The sequence below is a fragment of the Cornus florida genome, unplaced genomic scaffold (assembly GCF_030987335.1).
Source record: "Cornus florida cultivar Cherokee Brave unplaced genomic scaffold, ASM3098733v1 CherokeeBrave_3.0.0_Hap2_Chr02, whole genome shotgun sequence".
NCBI lineage: Eukaryota > Viridiplantae > Streptophyta > Magnoliopsida > Cornales > Cornaceae > Cornus > Cornus florida.
In genome coordinates, this window is record NW_026775572.1 from 82,127,557 (window position 1) to 82,155,051 (window position 27,495).

At 38.0% G+C, this 27,495-nt stretch overlaps 1 protein-coding gene and 1 pseudogene across 1 annotated transcript; one reads left to right on the top strand and one right to left on the bottom strand.

The window, feature by feature from the left end:
* LOC132296468 (uncharacterized) overlaps nucleotides 1–27,495 on the bottom strand; it is a 114,887-nt pseudogene that overhangs the window by 24,641 nt on the left and 62,751 nt on the right.
* On the top strand, nucleotides 1,157–1,579 carry LOC132288685 (glycine-rich protein DOT1-like). The gene has a single exon (XM_059789876.1). It carries the CDS (start codon nucleotides 1,157–1,159, stop codon nucleotides 1,577–1,579), a length of 423 nt encoding a protein of 140 aa, XP_059645859.1.

Here is a 27,495-nt window from a genome sequence, read left to right on the forward strand (position 1 = left end):
ATGTTTAATAAGAGTTAATACTTTTTAAAGTTAAATTACGAATTTTTCCCCCCTAAATCACATTTCTTTTCCTTTTCTCAATCGATACTATTGTAGATTTAAATTACGAATTTAATTTCCCCCCTAAATCTCATGTCTATTGATAAATTACACTAACATTTTCTGTTAAATGCCTAAATAATAAGAAACTCTCATATAGTTTCAAAAATAACACTATGCTGATAACCTCTCTTGTATTTATGGTAAGAGTCACACTAACCTCATCTCTCGTAAAATCTGTTAGTATTGTTTAAATCATTTAATATTATTTGTTGATGCCATTCTTGAAATTTACTTAAAATCCACTTTGTGCCTTGAAGCTTGAAAAGAAATGCTTTTGTCCATGTGTTGTAATGATAAATGATAATAAAAATACAATTGGTATAATTGCCATTTCACACATTTAGAAAGGGGGGATTATTGTTATTTTTCAAACTATATAGATGTGCCTGTTTTTTAAGCATTTAACAAGAAAGGTATTAGTAATCAACCCTAAAACATAAAATAAATAAAAAATAATAGAAAAGAAAAAAAAAATTGAAAAGTAAATGACAATGTGACAAAAATGAAAAGTTGTTTGTTGTATTCATTTTGCATAAGAATATATTTATTGACAAGTTCAGAAATAAAAAATAAAATTAGATGATAATTTGAGCCCGTAAAAAGTCGATCAGTAGCAATTTATTCGGCTTGTAATACAGGAATCCGCTAAACAAAACATTGATTTACCAAAGGTGACGTTTTGTATTCACCTTTCCTAATACCAAAAAAAAAAAAAAAAAAAACACACAAAGGTGAATGTCCATGTAATTAAGGTTCAATTTAGGGGTTCACTTGGCTCTTGAATCCATTGAACAAAGTGAATAAGGATAGTCATCTTATTTTGAATACTAGTAATTAAAAGCGATGCTTCGGATTCCAAAAAGTCTAAGTCTATTGGACCGGTGCATGCATCAAGATTCAAGACAATTCTGATGTTTACAAGATGATTATTTATAATTTCAAAATGAGAGCTTATCTAAATCCTTTCTATATAAACTCGGCCATCTCGTCCCATGTTGATCAATCTCAAACCAAATTTGAGTAAAAACACAAACTCTATATAACCGTATTTCAAATGGACGGAAAAGGTGGCAGTGGTGGTGGAGTCCAAGGTGGCAGTGGTGGTGTTGGCGTCCAAGGTGGTGGAGGAAGTGGAGCAAAAGGCAGTGGTGGAGCAGGGTCAGGAGGAATGATGAAGGCTCCTGGTGGTGATGGGTCGTACATATCAAGGGATGGGTTTGAGAGCAACCCTCAGGGCTACTTTTCTGGTCAGCATGCTGGTGAAAAGGCCAGTGGTGGTGGTCGTGGTGGTGGCGGCGTCCAAGGTGGTGGAGGAAGTGGAGCAAAAGGAAGCGGCGGCAGCGGTGGTGGTGCAGGGTCAGGAGGAATGATGAAGGCTCCTGGTGGTGATGGGTCATACATATCAAGGGATGGGTTTGAGAGCAACCCTCAGGGCTACTTTTCTGGTCTGCATGCTGGTGAAAAGGCCAATAAATAAAATGTTACTACCTAATTATATGGGATGTAATAAGTTTGGTTCATAATGAATTCTGGCTATATGTGTTTTATTTTTATTTTAAATTAATGAAAAAATATATATGAAATTATGTGGTATTTATAATTGCTTGGTCTTCTTCCTTATGTTTTCTGATCTGCTTGATTGGTATCCCAGCCTACACAGACCTCATTTTCATTTACACTTTGTTGTATAATTTAAAAAAATTGTAAAATGCCCTCTCCAAAAATTTTCCAATCAAAGTTCTTTCATATTTTATTTGTTTTTCTTTTAACTTTTCTGTGTTTTTCTGTGTTCTTCATTTGTTTTTGTTATTTATATAAACGATGGTAATAAGATTTTATTTTTATTTTTAAAAAAAACAAATATAATATTTCAAAAAAATTCAAACATTTTTTTATAAATAGTGTAACAAATTAAATACCGAACATGTTTTTATTTTTTCAAATAGATGGTTGATTTCGTTTCATCAGCCTATCTTGCTACATAAAAAAATTAATTACATTGATCAAACAAGTAGAAGTTGGTGGAGTATTTAGCTTTGTTTCTCGAAGCAACTTATAACCTTTCTGATCGGCAGTCGAAATCAATTATAAATCAACCATCTTCGCAATAGCACGAATCATTGTAAAATAGGCCTATTGGACGGGTAAGTCGAACCACTGGGACTGCACTAGTCTTAAGGCAACCTAAGTATCAAGAGTCATTTTAGAATGATAAGGTGTAATAAGGAGTTGTTGATTGGTTTGTCACTAAGCTAGTAATTGAAATGTGCATAAAACAAGAATGCTAGTAAATGAGAGTTAGAGATAACAAAAGGGGAAACTAGGGAAGTGAATCCACCTACGCCCTAAATACATGCCAAATCAAGACTAAATTGGGGATAAACACTATATAAGTAATGATCAAGAATTATGTAGCAACACATAGTTGCTTCATAACCAATAAAAAGTTCATGAAATTAAAACAAGAATGGTCTATCAAAAGATAACACATTTGAACTACCTAGACTAGGGTGTAGTATCAAATACATTAACTTAAGCAAAAGACCATCAAGCATTCAATCACAAGATGAAGCACATGAAGGTAAGAATCAAGCATAGTCCATCACAGGAGGTACCTAAGCAAAGGAATATCAAGTTTGAAAATCAACATGCCTTGAAAACCATTCATAGTTAATATCTTCATTGTCACTATGAAAATAAAAGCAATAAGACTAATGTAAGAATCATCAAGACACGCTAAATAACTCACATCAATCATTTAAACATGAATATTCATTACAAGAAGTAATAAGCTCTTAAACTATGAAAAGACCAAAGTTTATACATTATAATCCCCAAAATAGAACCTAATCTAGAACATGAACAAAAGGGGAGGCTTTATCACCTCCCTAGATGGAGGTTTAGCTCTCCATTGATACAAAAATAGAAGAAGAAGAAGAATAATCCATCTCCATTTTCGAGCTCCTACTGTAGCACTCAAGAACACCACCCTCTTTGCTCTCTTCTCTCTCCTCTAATCTTCTCCAAAAATGAAGGATAGCATATGTGTGGCCTTTGGTTGCCTAATATCCTTCAACAAAGTCCTCTCTCTCCCCTCCAAAAACATTGCCAACCACTTCATAAAAGAGGGAGATTCAAATTGAGGAAACCAATGAAGCAAGTGGCTGAAAATGAGGAGTCCCGAGCTGCATTCTGCCTGAATCTCGAGTGCTCGAAATAGGGCCTCGAGCACTCGAAAATGGAGCAGATTGCTCCATGCTTGCTTTGCTTTGCCCGGACCTAGTTTGGTAAAATGGCTATAACTTTGTGCTCCAAACTCCGAATGACAAACCGTTTGAAGATTTAGAAATCTGATTTAGATCTCTAAAAACTTTATGTTTTGGTGGAGATCCAATTCTCAAGTCTGGTTGGTCGAAATTGAAGAGCAAGGCAGAAACTCATTGCTGCCAGGCAGTTCTTAGCACCTTTAATAAGAAGATCATAACTCTCTGCTCCGAACTCCGAATGACAAACCGCTTGAAGATTTGGAAAGATAATTCAGAGCTCTAAATCTTTCATGTTATGAGGGAAATCCAGTTCTCGAGTTTGGTAGGTCAAAAATGGTGAGCAAATCCGGATTTCACTGCTGCCAGAATTCAGCATTGCACCTTCCCATGTTCAAAACTCCACAAAGCATCATTTTTGCTTCCTTTTTGCAATTTAACCTAAAAATGTGCAAAAACATACAATTGGAGATAATCTATATAAATAACACAAATAAAGAACTTAACTAATGCAATTTAGGGCGCTTGAATATACAATATTCGGCGCTTATCACACCCCCAAACTTACATTTTGCTAGTCCCTTAGCAAAACCAAAATGCAAAACTCAATGGAATGACAAACATGGGACTGCTACTACAAAAATATCTACCATGGTAAAATAAAATAGATACATAGCTCAAATACAACTTGAAACAGACAAAAACTGGAGATGGGGTCATTGGGAAAACTACCTTGCATATATGAAGCATTGATACAAAAATTGGCTAAATACATTTCCACATACATGCATCAACATCAAAGTCTATATAAATAACTCAATTATCATCTCTTGAATGGAAATCAACTCTAGCTTCAGTGAAAGTCAATTGGATTCTCAACATGCGACTTTTACTTTCTTTTCCAATTCCAAAGCACAAGTTTTCAAATCATTGAATTCCCCTTTAAATGAGGTCCCTAAGGCATGGTTTTATTTACAAGACAACTTTTGTTGCTTGTTGACAATTTATTGTAACTCATAAGCGAAACATAGAATGGTTGTGCAATGTTGAAGTCCTTTACGCTTTCTAACCAACCCCTGTAGCAAGCGTTAGGCCAACAACTCCCAAACCAGATGACTTTAGGGTGTTAAGTGTAGAGACACTCCATAGGGCTTAATAGCTCAAGTTGGAAAGGCTACGAACTCTAACGAACCATGTTTATTACCAGTTTATTTTTTGAATGACCGTGCAATGTTTAAGTCCCTTAAGCTTTCTAACCAACCCCTGTAGCAAGCGTTAGGCCAACAACTCCCAAACCAGATGGCTTTAGGGTGTTAAGTGTAGAGACACTCCAAAGGGCTTAATAGCTCGAGTTGGAAAGGCTACGAACGTCAACTGGTCATTATTTTCTTTCTTTCTCAGTTGTTTTTTTTTTTTTTTTTTCAAGACAACTTAAATCATGCCAAAGATATTCATTTATCAGGTTCATCAAATCAGATTAACTAGGCGAAGGTCAAGGTCAATCAAGTTGCATGCCTCACAGTTAAGTTTCCAATGTGCATCTGTGCATTGTGAGGCTTAAAAGAGTGTCAAATCCAGCGAGAATTTAATTGAGACATTTATACAGACTAATTTGAGTCTACATGATCATTTCAACTCAAATTTTCTTTATTTTCAAAAATATCAGCTACTTCTATACACAAAGTTTTAAATATATGCTTTCATCTCCAACAAGTTTCAAATTCCATTATCATTGCTTAGCAAAAATTATGAACCCAAAAATATGCCAAAAATGCAATATTGCACCCCCAAACTTGAAATACACAGTGTCCTCAATGTGGGATATGGAGTAAAATTGATGACAAAAATGACAGAGAATAAAAAGGAACAAAAATACCCAGGGGGAGGAAACGACATGGTGAAACAAAACCCCCAAACTTGAAATGAACTGCGCCACCTGGATAGTATGACGAAGAACAAAAAGAAACAACCACAAAGGGCATTAATAGCACAAGCACATTTACAGAAAAAAATAATGAACAAAAAGTTAACAGAAAAGAGAGAATTTGCATTCAAAAGGAAGTTTACATGATTACAAAAGAGCTGTACATAGATCATGTCTACTAGAGCAACCTATACATAGCAAATTCTGAAAGTTCAAAAGTAAAACAAAAGATACAAGAGAAATAGTTACATATGAACAAAAAGATAAGGTCCAACACTCGCAACAAGCTACGGGCCAAAGGGTAAATGGGCGAGGATGGAATGGAGGAAAGATTGAGTCTTATGCCGTTCGGCGGAAGCCAAACGACGTTCCTCAGCTGCGACACGGTGGTCTTCAGCAGCAAGACGACGATCTTCTTCGGCACGTGAAGAAGTCTCACACATAGTCCGAGTGTACGCGGACAAAGAATTCTCAAAACGATCCATTCGCTCATGAATGCCAGCAATGCTAGCCCGGATGAAAGCCTGGTCCTGCTGAGAGTCGACCGGAGGCTCTACCCTTGCAGCGGCTGCTGCCGTGGAAGCATCCTCAGAAAGAGGAGGAGGTGGAGCTTGGATGAACAGGGGGGCAGCAGGCTGAGGGGTAGTAGAATGGCTAAGAACATTGATCCACCGGCGCTTGGTAAAATTTTTAATCTTTTCGCCTTTTGGTTCATGGGGAGGAACAATGAAGCCTTTGTGCTTTAGGAGCCGAGTGATGAAAAACGGCAAAGGCAATTTCCGATTTTCAACTCGCGGAGCCCGTGCATTATGAGTGTCATGCCAAAACTTCATAAATGTGGTCCAAATGAGCTCCGGGATGGAGAACCATTGGCCTTGGTCCATGGCATATAAGGCTTGCAAAATGAGGCCCCTACGCTCGGTGCTATGCGCCAAAGGGTAGACATTGTGCTTGAAAACAGTGTCAATGAACCAAAGGCGTTCCTGAAGATTGGTTTTACTGATAAAAGACCGGGGCCTATTAGGATCGTCGACATTGCCGATGGCGGCCACTACCTGCTCGACAGTCATATCATCGACTTGCTCATACAACGTATGGCCAGTAGGGTCCAAAAGGTCAGCGGGGCACTCAATGGGGCAACCAGAAACCTGAATGATGTCAGTCATAGTGAAAGCATAGGTGGTGCCATCAATGGATGTAGTAAGAGAAATGGGTGGCTCTTCAGGGCATTGGAGATTCTGGTAGAAGAGGCGCACTACACGGGGGTAGGCAACCTTGGCTAGGGGCGCACAAATGTGCTGCAGACGCCGGTTAGTCAATTCGGCTACAGCCCACGAAGTAGTGGGTAGAATGTCAAAGGCATCCGTGAGCGGAAAGGAAAGCTCGTAGTTGAGTTGTTTGCCAACCCAAGGATTACGTGGTCGCTCACGATTGACAACACGGGCACCCGTAGAGGGTCTAGGAGGGCGAGAAGGACCGGCACGAGACATTTAGAGAGGTGAACTTGGTTGAGGAATTTCAGCGAACACCTGGCGTGCACCACAAAAAGGAGAAGGTGAAAATGAGTGGGATGGATGATGAAACCCAAAAATTTTTGGCCCTGCAATTGCAATAACTACTCCCAAACAATCACAAATCTCCATTACATGCAAGCCCATCCTCCATTTATACCAAAAATGTGAAAGAGAAAGAGAAGGAATAAACTTACCCAACAATGGAGAACCAAAGGCCCTTTGTGCGTGGGATAAGTGGTGGTGATAGGTAGGAGGTGGGTGATGGTGCTTGGGTTGGAGGAGAGTTGGGAATAAGGTAAGGTGGTGGGTGGTGTGGTTTGAGGTGATGGGTGTTGGTGGTTGAATGGGATGGTGGTAAGGAGGGTTGGGGTGTTGGAGCCGAGAGGGAGAAATGAGGGTGGCATGGGGTGGTTTGGGTTGGGTTTAAAAGAGAGGTGGCTTGGTTCGAGCACTCGAAGTGTGCCTTCGAGTGCTCTAAAATCTGGCAGTGGGTCGGTTGCTTTTTGTGTGAGAATTCGAGCAATTGCGAGCACTCGAAAATATGATAGAGAGGTGAGGGGGGTGTGTGGTTTGTGCTTGGGGTGTGAGCATGGTTGTGGAATGGGTGAGCATGCAGTAGGTTGCCGAGATGGGTTTGGTGTTGGAGAGGGAAGTTGGTTTGATTGGCTCAGTTTGGTGAGGTTTGTGTGGGTGAGAGCTTGTCGAGAGGAGAGGGTTGCAGATTCGAGTGCTCGAACTGAGCCTGCGAGCACTCGAATTGAAGGCAGTGTCTCGGGTTGTGATGCATGAAGTGTTCGAGCACTCGAAAATGGACTTCGAGTGCGCGAAATGGAGACAGTAGCCTCAGGATGATGTGTTGACATTGGTGTGCAGCTGCGAGCACTATAACTTGGATCTTGAATGCTCGAAATTAGGACAGTAGGCTAGGGGGTTGTGGGTTGAAAGCTGCAAGCACTCCAAAGGGCCTTTGGATTGCTCGAAATGAGCACATAAAGGTGAGGGGTTTTGAGCATCATGGAATTTGAATTCTTCATCCGACATGGATGCATGGATGCATCCAAAATTTTTTCATTTTTATGCATGCATGAATGCAAAATTTAAAACTTACATGATAAGTGACCAACCGAGCACTTATGCATACATATCTTATGTGTACATATTTTAGAATGCAAAAAAATTTTTTTTTTTTTTTGAATGCATGCAAAATTCCTATGCATAGATAGACTGTGTATACATGATGCAATTTGCAATTTGCCTGGATGCATTGGCTTGAAAGTTGAAATGTTGCATGGATGGAAAAATTGAAATTTTTCATGAAAATTTTTCATGGAAATTTTTTACCTTTAATGATGCATGCATGAATTTCAATTGCATGGAAAAATTCCAACTTGTACAACATCACACATAGCATGGATGAATGAAATTTTTGGAGAAAATTTTTAAAACTTTGTAAATTCATTCCAATGTAATGCATGGATGGAATATTTTTGGAAAAAAATGTCAAATTACTCAACATTTCTAAGGCTTGGATGAAAAATTGCCAAACTTTGCATTTCATCTCCAATGCATGGAAAATTTTGGGGAACCATGATCCAACAATGCATTGAAAGGGAGAGGTTGTGCACATGAGTTGCATGCCAAAGATCCTATGAAATTGCTAGAAAGCGATGGAAATTTTCGGGAATGAAAATTAGAGCTGAGAAGGTCTAAGAAGCCGGTCTAAAATTGTGGAACACAACTGAAGAGCATTCCAAAAAAAATCAAATTTTTGGCTTTTCAAAACCATTTCCCAGAAAATTTCAAGGCACGAACAATTTGAGAAGGTAGGGAAGCTTGGAACATCAAAAGAATTTAATCCCTTGCTTTGCTAAATTTAATGTCGATAGCTAGACGAAGTTAGAGTTGGCACTAATCCTCATAAATTGGGTCCGTCAAAAGGACTTCCTCAACTTTTCGGGTTGGGATTGTGCCATCAATGCAAGGCTTAAGCCGTTGGCCATTAACCTTGAAGAGTGATCCATTTGCAGGATCATGAAGTTCGATTGCTCCATGAGGAAAGACAGTAGTGACAATGTATGGACCATCCCATCTTGACCGGAGTTTATCGGGAAAGAGCTTCAAGCGGGAATTGAAAAGCCAAACCTTTTGGCCCGGGGCAAAAGACTTTTTGACGATGTGTTTGTCATGAAAAGCTTTAGTCTTTGCCTTATAAATTTGGGCACTTTCATACGCATCATTACGCATTTCCTCAAGTTCATTTAATTGCAACGCACGATTAGAGCCGGCTTGTTTGAGATCAAAATTAAACCTTTTTATGGCCCAATAAGCACGGTGCTCTAATTCTACCGGGAGATGACATGCTTTGCCAAAGACAAGTCGATATGGCGACATGCCAATGGGTGTCTTATAAGCTGTCCGGTAAGCCCAAAGCGCATCGTTTAGCCTTAATGACCAATCTTTGCGGTCCGGTCTAACCGTTTTTTCAAAAATGTGCTTAATTTCCCGGTTAGAAATCTCTACTTGACCACTCGTTTGAGGGTGGTAAGGTGTAGCAACCTTATGAATGACGGAATACTTAGCAAGGACGGATTTGAGATAACGATTTCGAAAATGAGATCCGCTATCACTAATGATTGCTCGGGGCGTACCAAAACGACTAAAGATATGAGACTAAATGAATTGGATCACGACTTTATGATCATCAGTTTTGGTAGCCTCAGCTTCAACCCATTTAGACACATAATCCACCACTACAAGGATGTACTCATAGCCATAAGAAGATGGAAATGGTCCCATGAAGTCAATCCCCCATACATCAAAAATTTCAACAATTAAAATGTTAGTGAGGGGCATCATGTCTCTTCGGGACATGGATCCAAGTTTTTGACATCGTTCACACGATTTGCAAAAATTGTATGCATCCCGAAACAAGGTAGGCCAAAAGAATCCGCTTTGAAGGACTTTGTTAGCGGTCTTTTTGGCACTGAAATGGCCTCCATAAGCAAGAGTATGGCAAAAATTTAGAATGCTTGTGGCCTCGGTTTCAGGAATGCATTGCCGGATGATTTGGTCCTGGCAATACTTGAAAAGTTCCGGATCTTCCCAAAAGAAATGCTTGACTTGGGAGAAAAATCGGTCCTTCTCTTGTTTGGACCAATGAGTTGGAATTTTGCCAATCGCAAGATAGTTGACAATATCCGCAAACGATGGAAGATTGGAATGTGAAACTTGAAGAAGTTGCTCATCCAGAAAAGAATCACGGATGGCTGCGAATTCGGAAGATTTTTCAATAAGCAAGCGAGAGAAATGATCGGCGACAACATTGTCGGTCCCTTTTTTGTCCCGGATGTCAATTTCAAACTCTTGAAGTAAGCGGATCCATCGAATTAAATGGGGTTTTGTCTCTTTTTTCGCTAACAAATGCCTAAGAGCGGAATGATCCGAAAGGACGATGACCTTGGAACCAAGAAGATAAGAGCAAAATTTATCCAAGGCGTACACCACAGCTAGCAATTCTTTTTCAGTGGTCGTGTAGTTCAATTGGGCATCGCAGAGAGTCTTGCTGGCATAATAAATGACATGCGGAAGTTTATCCACACGTTGGCCCAAAACCGCCCCTAATGCATAGTCGGATGCATCACACATGATCTCAAAGGGAAGAGACCAATTAGGCGGTTTCATGATTGGGGCGGATGAGAGAAGAGTGCGAAGTTTAATGAAAGCTTCCATGCAAGTGTCATCAAAATTGAACTGAACATCCTTAGCTAAGAAATTACATAAGGGCCGTGAGATTTTGCTAAAATCTTTGATGAAGCGACGATAGAATCCGGCATGGCCAAGAAAAGAACGGATTTGACGGACGAAATTCGAAGGAGGAAGATTAGAGATCAACTCAACTTTTGCCTTGTCTACCTCGATTCCCCGTTTAGAAATGACATGTCCTAAAACAATGCCTTCTTGGACCATGAAGTGGCTTTTCTCCCAACTTAGAATGAGATTCGTCTCTTTGCATCTTTGGAGCACCAGAGACAAATTTTTGAGACACGAGTCAAAAGAGGAGCCAAATACGGAAAAATCGTCCATGAAAACTTCCAAGAACTTTTCAACCATATCCGAGAATATAGACATCATACACCTTTGGAACGATGCCGGCGCATTGCAAAGCCCAAAAGGCATGCGTCGATAGGCAAACGTACCAAAGGGACATGTGAATGTTGTTTTCTCTTGATCTTGGGGGGGGGGGGGATTGCCACTTGGTTATAGCCGGAATAACCATCAAGAAAACAATAGAAGCTTTGGCCGGCTAGCCTTTCTAGGATTTGATCAATAAATGGGAGTAAGAAATGATCCTTCCTAGTTGACGAATTGAGTTTCCGGTAGTCAATGCACACACGCCACCCGGTGGTAGTTCATTGTGGCACGAGCTCACCCGCCGAATTTTCAACAACGGTAAGACCGGATTTCTTGGGAACAACTTGTGTGGGGCTCACCCACTTGCTATCAGAGATAGGGTAGATGATTCCCGCATCTAGCAATTTGATCACCTCTTTCATGACCACTTCCTTCATATTTGGATTTAACCGGCACTGGACCTCTCTAGTAGGCTTTGCGTCATCCACCATATGAATGCGGTGCATACAAATGGAGGGGTCAATTCCTTTCAAATCTGTCACTGTCCAACCAATAGCTTCTTTATGCTCTTGGAGCACCGCTAAAAGGTTGGTCTCTTGGTCTTTTTGAAGGTCTGAGGCAATGATGACCGGAAGGGTTTGCTTTGGACCAAGGAACACATACTTGAGATGGGTCGGGAGCGGCTTAAGCTCAAGTTGCGGCGGAGATAGCAATAATGGGACCAGAGGAGTAGTGGAAAGTTGGGGAAGTGGTTCTTTTGGAATTTTCCAAGGAGGTACATCCATGATCGCATTAATATTAAGCAAGGAATTGACTTCTTGAATGGCTTGATCAACATCAAATTTCGAGAAGTCAAAATGGGACATGCAAGTTTAAAGAGGCTCTTTACTTAGAATGAAGGGGAGAGATTCTTCGACCACTTCATCAATGACATCCACAAGAAAACAATCATCCTCATTGGAGGGTTGTTGAGTTGCATGAAAGATGTAGAGTTTGACTTGCATGTTTCCAAAAACAATGTCCATCACCCCGGTTCGGCAATTAATTAATGCATTAGCCGTGGCTAAAAATGGCCTACCAAGGATCACGGGAATGTGCTTTTTTGGGTCATCGACCGGTTCCGTATCAAGAACCACAAAATCTACCGGGAAGTAGAATTTGTCCACTTTGATGATAACGTCCTCGAGAATACCTCGTGGATGCTTGACCGATCTGTCGGCAAGTTGCAAAACCACGGAAGTCGGCTTAAGATCTCCCAAACCAACTTGTAGGTAGACTGAATGTGGAATTAAATTCACACTAGCTCCTAAGTCAAGGAGGGCCCTCTCGATTTTCCTGTCACCAATGACGCAAGAGATTATGGGGGCACCCGGATCCTTATACTTCGGAGGAGTGTTGTGCTGAATGATAGCACTAACATTTTCAGTCAACCTCACCTTTTTTAGCAAATGATTTTTAGAAGTGCACTTTTGAGTGCACAAATCTTTGAGAAATTTTGCATAGGGAGGGATTTGCTTGATTGCATCCAAGAGGGGCAAGTTAATCTTCACTTGCTTGAAAACTTCCCACATGTCTTGAATTTTACAATTCTTGTTTCCAAAATGTGTCGACTCTTGAAGACGTTGAGGAAACGGAGCTTTTGGCTCATAAGTAGTTTCCACATTTGGGGTGACATGTGTGGGATTTCCGTGAATGGTATTTGGACAAGAATTTGGATTAGAAGAGCTTGGATTTGGATTAGAAGAGCTTGAATTTGGATTTTTCAAAGGAGGGTTTTTCTCACTTGTGTCTCCATCAACCTTGTTGTCAACCACTCTACCACTCCGAAGGGTGGTGATAGCTTGAACTTGTTCATGAGTCGGCCCACTCGGAGGAGGAATTTCATCAATCACATGCATTCCTCTAGGATTTTCAAATGGTTGAGAGGGAAGCTTGCCCTTGTCATTTTGAAGCAATTGATTCACCGAGTTAGCTATTTGGCCCACTTGATTTTCGAGCTTAGCTATGGATTGAGTATGGGAGTGAACCATTTAGAGAGTAGGCTGCAAAGATGTCAAGAGTTGCTTATTGGAATCCATGATTTGCTTGTTTAATGATTCCATCATTTGCTTGTTTGCAGCTACTATCTCGTCAGTTGGACACACAGCATGTTGATTGGAAACATTTGGATTGTAAGGAGGACGGTAGCTTGAAGAGACTTGGAAAGGCCTACCTTGATATTGAGAAGAGGGCTGATTTTGAGGCCCTTGATTTTAAAATTGGGAATTTTGTGGGGCTTGTTGCCTCCACGAAAAATTCGGATGGTCCCTCCAACCCGGATTATATGTATTGGAATACGGGTTATGCCCGAGCCTTGAGAACATAGCATTAGCTTGCTCTTGGTTGGGATTGGGAAATTGCTCCGGTGTGGGGCAATCTTCCGAGAGATGGAATGGACTAGTACATGAAGCACAAACCGAGCTTGCCGAATTTTGAGACAATGAAGGAGGAAGATGTGGTGCCATCAATTGGTAGAATTTATGAGCTATGGCATCCACTTGAGATGATTCCTCCCTTATTGATTTTGGTTGACAAGGGTTGGTGTTCTTTGCAATGGTTGAGGTCGGAGCCCTACGAGAATTATGTTGAAGTGAATTTTCGCTTAAATTCTCAAGTAGGGTCCAAGCCTCATCCGCATTCTTGGACATGAACATCCCACCACAAGAAGAATCAACCATGAATCTATGGGTTTCGGTCAAGCCGGCATAAAAACCTTGCACTAATTGCCATTTTGGGATCAAATGATAAGGACATTTCCGAAGAAGATCTTGTAGCCTTTCCCAAGTCTCATGGAGTTGTTCTCCATCAATTTGAGAAAAGCTTAGAATGGAACGCCTCATTTGGTTGGTTTTACTCACCGGATAATACTTCTTAAGGAATTCTTGTTGCAATTGAGCCCAAGAAGTAATGGAATTGGGAGCGAGGGAGTTCAACCAATATTTTGCCCTATCCTTTAGGGAGAATGGGAAAAGATGGAGATGGAGTGCATTGTCCGGAAAACCTCTCAACTGGATGGTCGAACAGATTTCAAGGAACTCATCAAGATGCTTATATGGATCTTCATTATCAAAGCCATGAAATGATGGAAGCATTTGGATGGTGCTTGATTTGATCTCATATTGAGCTGCATCGATGTTTGGCATTACTATACAAGAAGGAGAAGCATAGGTGGTAGGGATGAAATGATCTCTAAGAGTCATTGGCTCGATATTAGGAATTTCAGCCCTTTCATTCCCCGGATTTCCTATATTATCTCGCATTGTATTAAATTCAGTTTCAAGATCCCTTGTAAGAGTAGATTCCCTAAGGTTTCTTCTAAGAGTTCTTTCAAGAGAATTGATATCAATGGGTGAATTGATTGTGGGTAGAGAGAGTGACCTACGACCGAACATCAACAGCACAGCATATAATCAACAAAGCAATTCATTATCCACAACTCCACATACGATGTTCCCTTTCTCCTCAATTATCAAGATAGAAAATAAATGGCCACGACAAGGACCGATGCTTGAACATGAAATTAAAACAATAATATAGCCTTAACAAGGGCTTGCAAATAAATTAACTACTTCTAAGCTTAACACATGCATAATATATAACAATGCGAAACTAAAAGGTCAAGAAGCTTACCTAGGGTCCTCTGGACTTACACTTTGCTAGCGTTCCCACGGCGAGAGTCAAGTCCCTAGAATCTTACAACATAAAAATGGTTAAACCACACGAGAAATATGCACGAAACACAATATTAACAATCACACTAAGTTTAACGCTAAAACTTTGGTTGCTAAACCGTATGCAAGTCCCCGGTAACGGCGCCAAAAATTGATCGGCGGTCGAAATCAATTATAAATCAACCCTTTTCGCAATAGCACGAATCATTGTAAAATAGGGCTATTGGACGGGTAAGTCGAACCACTGGGACTGCGCTAGTCTTAAGGCAACCTAAGTATCTAGAGTCATTTTAGAATGATAAGGTGTAATAAGGAGTTGTTGATTGGTTTGTCACTAAGTTAGTAATTAAAGTGTACATAAAACAAGAATGCTAGTAAATGAGAGTTAGAGATAATAAAAGGGAAAACTAGGGAAGTGAATCCACCTACGCCCTAAATACATGCTAAATCAAGACTAAATTGGGGATAAACACTATATAAGTAATGATCAAGAATTATGTAGCAACACATAGTTGCTTCACAACCAATAAAAAGTTCATGAAATTAAAACAAGAATGGTCTATCAAAAGACAACACATTTGAACTACCTAGACTAGGGTGTAGTATCAAATACATTAACTTAAGCAAAAGACCATCAAGCATACAATCACAAGATGAAGCACATGAAGGTAAGAATCAAGCATAGTCCATCAAAGGGGGTACCTAAGCAATGGAATATCAAGTTTCAAAATCAACATGCCTTAAAAACCATTCATAGTTAATATCTTCATTGTCACTATGAAAATAAAAGCAATAAGACTAATGTAAGAATCATCAAGACAAGCTAAATAACTCACATCAATCATTTAAACATGAATATTCATTACAAGAAGTAATAAGCTCTTAAACTATGAAAAGACCAAAGTTTATACATTATAATCCCCAAAATAGAACCTAATCTAGAACATGAACAAAAGGGGAGGCTTCATCACCTCCCTAGATGGAGGTTTAGCTCTCCATTGATACAAAAATAGAAGAAGAAGAAGAAGAATAATCCATCTCCATTTTCGAGCTCCTACTGTAGCACTCAAGAACACCACCCTCTTTGCTCTCTTCTCTCTCCTCTAATCTTCTCCAAAAATGAAGGATAGCATATGTGTGGCCTTTGGTTGCCTAATATCCTTTAACAAAGTCCTCTCTCTCCCCTCCAAAAACATTGCCAACCACTTCATAAAAGAGGGAGATTCAAATTGAGGAAACCAATGAAGCAAGTGGCTGAAAATGAGGAGTCCCGAGCTGCATTCTGCCTGAATCTCGAGTGCTCGAAATAGGGCCTCGAGCACTCGAAAATGGAGCAGATTGCTCTATGCTTGCTTTGCCTCGCCCCGACCTAGTTTGGTAAAACGCCTATAACTTTGTGCTCCGAACTCCGAATGACAAAATGTTTGAAGATTTGGAAAGCTGATTTAGAGCTCTAAAAACTTTATGTTTTGGTGGAGATCCAATTCTCAAGTCTGGTTGGTCGAAATTGAAGAGCAAGGCAGAAACTCATTGCTGCCAGGCAGTTCTAAGCACCTTTAATAAGAAGATCATAACTCTCTGCTCCAAACTCCGAATGATTAACCGCTTGAAGATTTAGAAAGCTGATTCAGAGCTATAAATCTTTCATGTTATGAGGGAAGTCCATTTCTCATTTTTGGTAGGTCAAAAATGGTGAGCAAATCCAGATTTCACTGCTGCCAGAATTCAGCATTGCACCTTCCTATGTTCAAAACTCCACAAAGCATCATTTTTGCTTCCTTTTTGCAATTTAACCTGAAAATGTGCAAAAACATACAATTGGAGATAATCTATATAAAATACACAAATAAAGAACTTAACTAATGCAATTTAGGGCGCTTGAATATACAATATTCGGCGCTTATCACTTTCTGTCCTAAAGATGGATGGCTGGGTTGGAGCCCCGACACGGGCTTTGTTTGTGAATACTTACTTGGACAGAAACAAAATTTAATAAATTAAAAAGCGGTGCATGAATACTTACTTACCTTGTGGAAAACAAAATAATATGTACACTATTATAGTCCATGTTAGGAATGAAAATTAAACTTTCTTGGGCGTGAATTATAATTATTTTTTTCAAATTCAATATCTACGAATTTTAAATTAACTTGAACTTTGAAGATGGAAAAATAATTTCTGCAAGGCTAATTTAATGAGATTATTGTTGATAAAATGTAAGGAGTTGACAAATATAAATGTTTCATTATTCCATGTCTAGGAAGCACTTGCACACCTAAAAGGGCAAATAATTCGTGTCAGAGCCGGACATGGCTAGACATGTGTCTTACAAGCCAAAATATGTCTCCCAATATTTTATATTTTTTTGAATATCTGGACACGCCGTGGACACGCTTCCGACACGTCATGGATACTTGTCCAACACGCGTGACCCAAAATTTGGGGATTTTTAAGAAAGTTTTAGAAACTATATTGAGTTGAAGTGTAAATATTAGGAGTAGTTTAATTACATAATTACTTAAAAACTTCTTGTTTCATAAATTAATTTTATATTCAAACAATTAGATATTTATTCTTATATTTTACTTTAAAGGTTCGAACCCTTGCACGATCATTTTGACTCTCTTGTTGTCCCACCAAACCAAGCTTTGTTACTGGCGAATGGTCTCTCTATCTCTCTCCTTTCTTTCTCCTATTTTTTCTCTTATTATTCGTTATCCTCTTTTCTTTCTTCTTGTTATTCACAAACCCTAAATACATTTTTTTTTTTTTCCTTTCACAATAAATTTCTTTTCGTCTCTTTTTTCTTTTTCCTCTATGTAACGACCTAAACCCGGGGTCCAAACTCCTAATAGGGTTATGACCAGACCCGGGAACACCCAAGGGTAAAATGATATTTTAGACCAAAACAGTGTACTAAAGGCTACGATGATATCATAATGATCATTATTAATCAATTTATTTCACTTGTAGTTGAAAGATTCAACTTAATCCTTAAATCGGTAATATGTACACGGTAGATTAGTTTTTATTTTATTTTATTTTATTTGTTCTTTACACCGTTACAGTGGTAGGTGGATTGAGCCATATAATTTAGTGCAAATTACATTTAGAGCATAAAACACCACTATCATTTATTATTTATATATAAGTCCTAATTGTTTTAAAAAAAATGTTGCAAAGAAGTCCTTGTCGTCATTGATAGGTTAGAAAATGGCCATTAGGAAGTCATGTGCAACGCACATAAGTGGGCTTAGGGATTTTTCAAGGGATTTTTACATATAAGTGGGCTTAGGGCTCTATATTTACTAAGTGGCTGAGTCAAAGTCCCATAATTTCAAAAAAATGAGGTTAACTAAATAGATGACATGGGCATGAACTTTTACTGTTTAACATATTGCGTTGCCTAAAATATCCTTCTCACTATTCTTGCACATTTACCTTATTGTCCCCCTTCAATTTACTTACCCAATCTAAGCATTGCTGGCCCTAAAATACACTTATTCGTGCATCAAAACCAATCTCACATCAAAAGGGCCCCCTCTCTCTCTCTAACTAGTGAAGGAAGACCCGGCAACCCATCTCACTAACATTACTCTCTCTCTCTCTAACCAGCGAACATGGAGGTCTTATCTACTTTGTTTCTCTCTGATGACTGATTCTATTCGGTGTGAAATCAAGTCAAACCTAGGCTTTGTCTCTCTCTCCTTTACTCTCTCTCAAAGACGAATCTAGGGTTTGATGTAATTTCCATCTATTTTTCTATACATAATCTGTGATTCTGGTATGGGTTTCTTTATTTTTTCTTTTGGATTTTCCATCTATTTTGCACATTCAATCCAAAATTGCATATTCAATCCAATTTATGTCGATTACCACGATGAACTAAGTAATATTCTCTCTCCATAAATACGTGTGTTTATATATATATATAACTATGCTAGGATATGATTTGTAAGTCAAAGTAATTGATCAAATGTGATAGCATTTGTTGGATTTTGAAGAACTACCAAGAGTTGCTTTCTTTTTTTCCCCACAAATATGCTGAAATTTGTGATGCGAACTAAGAGCTCTATATGCTTCACTATTTACACCTAGATAGATAGTTATTGACTATTCATAACAAAGTCAGGAGCATGTGGTGCCAGAGTGGACTCTCCTATGAATTTGATTATCTTGTCACAAATTTGGCTAACAAATATCAAATAATGTTTATTTCTTTAGTCCCCTTGGTAATGAAATAGGTATGAAGTGTTTTTTTATTGTACGTTTGTTATACAAATTGCCAATAAGTCACCTCCCTTTTTGTCTCCCATGCATTAACCATTACTACCACTTTAACCTCTGGTACACCCTTGATGTATAGCTGCATTCAATGTCACTTAATACTCTGCTTAAATAGTAAACATCCTGCTCATTCCCAAGTTCGTTGTTCTGAGCCAACATGCTTTTGATTGATTATCTGCGGCCGATAAATAAAGTTTTAATGACCACTTCTTTCTTGGAGGCATTACCACAAGTGGATCCGCCAAGTAATCTTTTATTTTATCAAAATCCTTCTAATGTGATTCATCCCAATGGAATTCGATCTTTATCGATTTCAATTTTAACTATAATGTTACTCTTTCTTTTCTTTTTTTCTTTTTTTCATTTTTAGAGGATTTTTTTTTTATTTTCTGGATTATTTTAATCCTTGTCTTGTTTTGTGTGTCGGACACCGTGTAGTATACCAGATGGGTCCTGAGAGTTGGTTGGAGCATTTCCTTGAGTTCAAGACTCTTGGAAATACAATGGTTGCCATTTCGGTATTTTTTCGTTTTTCAGGCAGGGATGTCCCAAGTGAGACCCGTTAGCAGAGTTGTTGAGCACGGGGATTGTGTTTCAGGTCCATTGCATTTCATACATTATTATTTGATGTACAATTATGCGGTTATGTGTTTATTTATGTGGTCGTGATTTGGTTAGTGTGTGTGTGTGCGTGTGTGTGTGTGTATATATATATATATATATATATATATATATATATATATATATGTATTAATGTTAAATGTGATTTTTGTATAGCCGTGGGAGCCGCCACTAGTAAAGGTCATTATAAATAACCTTAGGGTCACTATCTGACCACTTCTTATCGGCTCATTCTTGCCATTTCTTTCTGCTACCTTAGTTTCTTTTTCTTATTCCACCATTATAAGCCTAGATCTAGCTATTTTCTTGAGAATTTGATCTTGCAAAATAAGGCAAAGTTGACGAGCATAGCGAGGGATTCGTATTGATAGGAAGAAAACACCATTTGGAGTAACTTTGGATTTTTGGAAATTGGGGAAAATTGGGCTATTTTGAGGCTTCTTGTGTTCTCAATCTTCTAGTGAGGTAGGGGTCTCCATAATGCATCAAGTTTTGCCTTTTTAATTGAGCAAATTTTATTTCTTTTTATTATATTTTTAGAATTATAAACTTTGATATGAAAATTGTTGTTTTATGAATGTCCTTAAGTGTTAACACATGATTTGTATAAACTTTGTGTCAAAGGACTGATTGATTTTGTTATATTGGGTTGTGTCAATGTTTAATTGATGGCATATTATTGTGTATATAATTTTATGTTGAGCATATTTAAGGATGATTTTTGTATATGCCTTACTTGAGATAATGATATTCTTGTTGTATTGAATTTTCAAAACATACCATGATCTTAATTGATTTTTATAGAATATCTTGTTTATATTTGTTGGATTAGAATGCTATGATAATGTTTTTATTGCTAAATTGATGATCTTGATGGTTGAGAACATGAAAAACATTACATTGCATGACATGGCATGAAAAGGGGATTTGGAAAAGATTTGGAAAGAATGTTTTGTTTTAAGTGATTGAAGTTTTATTTCAAAGAGGAGAAGTGTCTATTAAAATGAACTAGATTTTGTGAGTCCGGGGCTAGCTTGACCTAGAGGGAGCGCGGCCTAGTGTAGGGCGTGAAAATTTTGATATTAGGGCCGAAATGGTTACCGGATTTGGTACCGTTACTATCAATCTCGCCTTGTTAAATTCAGTTAGCGGTTTTCGAAAATCAGTAGTTGGGTCGGTGAAAACTGAGCACGAGAAGGGATACATTGCATTTCATATCATACATGACATATGTATGGTGTTGTTGAGATAAATGCTCGATTGAAATGCAAATATTATTTTATGGACTCCCAATGCATGTTCCCAATTTTTCCTTTATGTATTGCGTGGCTCAAGGGAGTCCAAAGTTGACGCCTTAGGCAACTTCTACTGAGCCTTTGTTCTCACCCCTTATTTTTATCATTTTTAGGACACTAAAAGGAAGTGGCGGATGACCATCACAGGCCTAGTTTAGATTAGAAGATCATTTTGTTATTTTTGTATCTAAGTCCCATTATTTTTGTAAAACCTTAGCTTGTTATATATTCGGTATGGAGACTTATGAACTCATGTCATTGTAATTATGTTTTATGGATTGTAAGTTAATGTAATTGGAGTACAATTCTGGTATGTGAGCATGGGACTATATATAGGACAGGTACTCCTATGTTCTAAATGAATGGGATAATGATGATGGGCTATTTTAAGGAAGTTGTTGATGTTGTTAATTCTGGGATGTTGTATATATATTATTTGCATTGTATGTTGGGATAGGTTTTAGATCAGTTTCAAGGCCCCAAGTAAGGCTATTACATTTCATATGCATTACAGTAGGTTTAGTAGTAGGACTCTTTTCTGTAGAGGTCATGTCGGTTGACCGAAGTTTAGTACCGGTCGACCGGTATCTTTTGGGTCGTTACATTAACAAAGGAGAAAAGGCATGCATTTAACTAACATGGTTATCAATGAATCTCCTGAGAAAACCTACCTGGCCAAGAAATCTTTGCACTTTCTTCTTACTAGTTAGAGCCATGGAATTTATAATAGCCCTGGCCTTATTCTGATCAACTTCTATGCCTTGTTGATGTACTAAGAATCCTAGGAAATTCCAGGGTACAACCCTAAAAGCACACTTCAGAGGATTCATCTTCAACTTCTGGATTCTTATTCTTTCAAAGGCCCTCATTAAGTGTTCCAAGTGCTATTTTTTGGCTGATGATTTCACAACCACATTGTCTATATAAACCTCCATGAATTAGCCAATCATATTATGAAAAAGTGAATTCATTGCCCTTTGGTAAGTTTCTCCAGTATTTTTTTAGGCTGAATGGCATCACAATCCATTCAAAAGTACCAATTGGCCCAGGACATCTGAAGGCCATTTTAGGAATATCTTCTTTTGCTATGTAATTTTGATTATAACCTGAATGACCGTCCATAAAAGACATGATCTCATGTTTAGCGGCCGTATCAATAAGTTGATCAGCCACTGGCATTGGATATTCGTCTTTTAGAGTTGCGGTATTCAAGTTACAGAAGTCCACACAAATCCTCAGCTTTTCATTTTTCTTTATTACTGGAACAATGTTAGATAACCATTCTACATACCCAGTCGTTCGGATAAATCCTGTTTTGAGAAGTCTCTTAATTTCTTCTTTGATCTTAAGTATTACTTCTAAGGACATCTTCTTTGCTAGTTGTTTGTATGGTTGATAAACTTTCTTAATAAGTAATCTATGTTCTACCAATTCCCTTGCTAAGCCAGGCATTTTTTCATAGTGCCAACTTAATCAAATCGGCCTGGAAATTAGGCTCAAGTAAAACACTAATGAATAATGGTCCATGATCCTTTTCGATACCTAAATTGCTCTCAACTAAAGGGTCTTGTACCTCTGCCTTATTATCATCCATCCTGAAAGGAGCTAACTCTTAATCCTCTAGTTGGATTGCATCTAATTTTTTAAAGCCCTCTTCAATTATATCGGCCGTGTTGGCTGATAATTCTAAATATAGTTGTTCTTTTTTGGCTTATCTCTTTTTAGCCAAATATGCTTTCAGTCTTATGTAAGTGGCCCTAAAAGCCTACTGCTCCTTTTCATCTTGAATGTTGTGGTCCATCAGAAACATTTTCAATTTCTTTAACGCTTGGCCTGAAAATATCAACTTTTGGCCGAACAACCTCTGTCAACAACTCTTTGATATCAGTACTAACCAAGTTCCTCTTCGTTGTCGCAGTTGCTGGACGTCCCATTCTGTTAACTCTTACAAATTTAATATGTACACATACTTCATCATAAAGTGGAGCTTCGGTTGAATACACCCTGGCTACAAGGGGTTTATTATCGACCTCTACAATTTTTAACTTGTTCTCATCCCAGAAAATCAGCATTTGATGTAGCGTTGATGGGATACACATATTGGGGTGAATCCAATCTTGGCCTAACAGGAGATTATAGGCCGCAGTTGATTCAATGATAAAAAAAATGTCGTGAACGAGGTTTTCCCACCAATGGTAATAAGGTAAAATACCTTTTGTGTTACTAGATCCCCCATTAAAACCACTGATGGCCACATTGATTTGAATTACGTCATCCATGACTTTGCCTAATTTCTTCAAAGTAGTTGCAGAAATGACATTTACAACTGACCCATTATTTGACTAACACCTTATTGATTGGCTATCCTTCGACCCACACCTTAACATATAATGGCCTCAACTGTTATGTCATAGCCAAAGGCGGTTTCTCAAAAATGATTTTATCCACCTCAGTCGGTTGGTCTAGAGGAACCAATCCTTTCTTGGCCGATTCACCCTTTGAATCATTCTTGACTTGTAACAATTTGGCATCGGGCTGATGCTCACCCGATATAACATCTTTGTTCATCTGTGACGGCCCAAATTTTAAGAACCTAGTGTGTTAGCGAGTAACCTAGAACCCTGACCCAATAACGAGTCCGAAATATGGAAGCAGTAAAAGAAAAGAGTCCCTAGAGGTGGACGCTACGTATAAGACAACAAAGTGACCTCCCAAGAGATCATGAATCTTAAGTAGAAAATGAATGCAGAAGTGAAACAACAGGGAAGGTTACTAGAGGCGAATGCCACCTCTAGGACGAAGGAATATCCCCTAACGAGGTAATGATACTCAATATGAAACAAACGCAGAAGCTAAGGTCATAAAGATCTTCCATTGGCACCGATGACAATCAAGGGAACATGAACTAGGTCAAACTAGGTCATGAACGCCATAAAATGGCTCATATAAAGTCCAAAGCGTAAAATGGAAGCATAATGAGAGAAATGACAGGCTGAAACCTAACTGCAAACCAGGTTTGTAAATCCAAAAGACTACTGGTCGACCGAAGTTCTATACCGGTCAGCCAAAATGAAGCGATGAATACTGGTCTGCCAAAAATGAAAATCCAGTTTGCCAAAATAAGCCTTGATAATGAAAATGGCTACTGTCAACACTGTTCAATTGAATCCAAAAGATACTGGTATTCTCACTTCATTTCATGTGATACCCCTCGAATCCGAGACATGAGTTGATCAGGCCCAAGCCCAAACCCGAGGGAATATCAAACAATTAATATATAAACGAACATAGAATATAAAAAATGAAATACAAAATAGAATAAAGCTGAAAGAATTACTAAATATAAAATCCTCCAAACTTAAAGATTTATAAAATCCAATTCTCCAAAACCTCCAAGAGAACAACTCAGGAATCCATGTAGTGGACCCCTAAATCAAATCCCAACTGAACATAAAATAACTGGAAATAAAACCAAATCTAACATAGAATGAAACCCTATGTTGTCGGTAGAGTGAATGATAGTCTCTACTCAACACAATCAAGCCTAAGACTGGAACTGTCTGATACCTGAAAACTATAAGAGTGGGTCAGGCCCACGAATAAGTTCTAATCTAACTGTAATCCATACAGTGCCCTGATACGCAGATACATCCTAGATATCTCACAATATCTATCTAGTGCATAAATACATATATATCCACACTAAGGGACATTCACTGGGCTACGAAGGGGGTCTCAACCTGAATAGAAGGCAGCTACGCATCCACTTCATATACGCATCCTAACCAATGAGCCTGAGACTCAAGTTCATCTCGTGGTACCATAACCATATATATAAAGTCCGTCCGAAACTAGAGTATGTTATTTAATTCTTTTTTGATCTGACATACGATTTATAATCTAGTTAGTCACTCAACTTATTCAGTTGATATGACTTAACTACAAACAACAATTAATCCACGTGGTCACTCAACTTACTCAGTTGATCTGACCTAAATATAAGTAGGATTCAAATTTTTACAATGCATTCCCTTATTCCAATAGGGTAGGTCTTAGCGTTTTGAGCTAAACCATCCCTAGTATGCCACCGTCCCATACCGGTGCATACAATCCACAACATCCAGATAATTAACAGAATTTAATGAAATAATTCAGCAATTATAATCCAACACATAACTCTAGATAATTGAGAGAATTCAGCAATTATAATCTAACATATAACTCTAGATAATTGACAGAATTTAATGAGATAATTTAGCAATTATAATCTAACATATAACTCCAGATAATTGATAGAATTTAATGATTTAATTCAGCAATTATAATCCAACATATAACTCCAGATAATTAACAGAATTTATTTTAATAATTCTTCAATTAAAATCCCAGAGAGACATAATAAAATCTAGTATGTATAAGACCCTATTATGCATCCAAAACAAAATTTAGGAATCTTACTCCAGTCATTTAAGTTGCTAAAATAAGTTTAGGCAACTAAATACTTTACATCCGTCAACAGTGTGCGACATTGCTTACAACTTCCACACTGTGTAAACCATTAACATATACAGATAAATTATGCATGGTGGGTTCTAATACAGTATAATATCATATTTAGAGTCCATGCTACAGTCGGTTAAACTGTTAACACAAGATTAAACAATTTAATCCTTCCTATCCGTTTAAGCATGCAAAGTTGTTTATTTTTATACTGTTCTTTCTATTTTCACTATGGATCAAATTATGTAATTAGAGAGTTTAAAATCCCTTGAAATTACTTTTAAAATTTTCAGTCCAGTCCTTAAAACAATTCAGAATCCCAAACGCATCTAAAATAGTACCCAAAATAGTTCTGGAATGGGTCCAAACAAAGCCCAACAAGGGAGCCTGCTCTCTAAACAACAGAGCAGGCTCTAAGCACCATGGAGCCGGCTCCCTAGCCCTTTAAGAGTTCTGCTCCGTTTCTGCTCCGTTTCTGACCATCTGCCTCGTCTTCGGCCTCTTCCTACCCTTCCGTTCTTCCTTAAAACTGATATTAATAGTCTAATATAAATCCAGTAGCATCCCAATGAGTTGTTTACAACAGTTGAAATTAATTACAGTGATTAAAACCGCTACCGATTTATTATGCATTAACATAGAACATGGACTTCAGTTTGCAAGAAAAATTACAGAATACATTAAAACACATACAGATGATCAAGTTAACATATATTAAGCATGCAAGATTCAACTAATGATCAATTAAAATCCTAAAGACTATCTAGGTATGCACATAACACAGGCCAATGGGAGAGAGAAAGAAAAGAACTTGCCTGTGTACTTTTGGAATCAAAACCTTGTCGCTATCTTCCTAAGCTTTCCAACGACGTCCGTTTATTGTCTACTCAACCTCCTACTACTCAACCTTCCCTCCTACTAGGTCCGACCTTTAATCCACTGTCTAAACTCTCACTGCAATTGCTCTATTTTTCTCACAATCGCACTCTATTTTCTCTCTATATCTTAGGTACATAGGGTTTTTCTAACCCTAGTAGATGTATTGTTCTATATATATATAGGCATGAATAAACCTAAGTCCAATTAAAACCCTAAACTGAACCCTAGTCAGCCAAAAGAATAAAAGCTAATTTAATTAAACAAAACACTTAATTTAAAACAATTAAATAAAATAATTAAATACATTTTCCTATATAAGCATACACTAATGAAAATAAAAATACAATTAATTCAATTAAACCACCAATTAAACAAAAAATGTAATTAATACACAATGAAGCAATTAAATAAAATAAATAACAAAACAATTAAACAATTTAGCAAATAACCAATTAATCAAACACAAATGCAATAAAAACCATAATTAAAATACCGAGACTATCCTTTTAAAATTAGGTGTATTACATTTCAGTATACCAATATAAACCTTCAGTCGACCGATAGTCCTTTGGATTTGCAAACCTAGTTTGGCTTAGGTTTCAGCTTGTTAATCTTTTATTATGCTTCCATTTTACGCTTTGGACTTTGTATGAACCATTTTATGGCGTTCATGACCTAGTTTGACTTAGTTCATATTCCCTTGACTGTCATCAGTGCCGAGAGGTACCGTTTAACCTTTGTGACCTTAGCTTCCGCGTTTGTTTCATATTGAGTATCATTACCTTGTTAGAGGATCTTTTTTCGTCCTAGAGGTGGCATTCGCCTCCAATGACCTTCCCTGTTGTTTCACTTCCGCATTTGTTTTTTACTCAAGACTCATGATCTTTTGGGAGGTCACTTTGTTGTCTTAGAGGTAGCGTCCACTTCTGGGGACCCTTTTCTTTTCTTGCTTCCGCATTTTGGACTTATTATCGGGTTAGGGTTCCGGGTTACTCACTGATGCATCGGGTTCTTGAAATTCGGGTCATCACAAGTGGTATCAGAGCTTAAGGTTCAAAAACCATAGGACAACGGGTTTGGGTTCATTTCATACTTCTTGCTGACATACCTTGATGTGTTCACATGTTTACGTGCTTATGTGCTTAAGTGTTTAAAACTTTTACCGCATGACTTAATATGATTTAAGTGCTTATGTGTCTTTGCCATATGGGGTTTTGTCAGTGCATTCATTGATGGGTTGCATTGGATTATGTTTTGGTCTTTATGCAT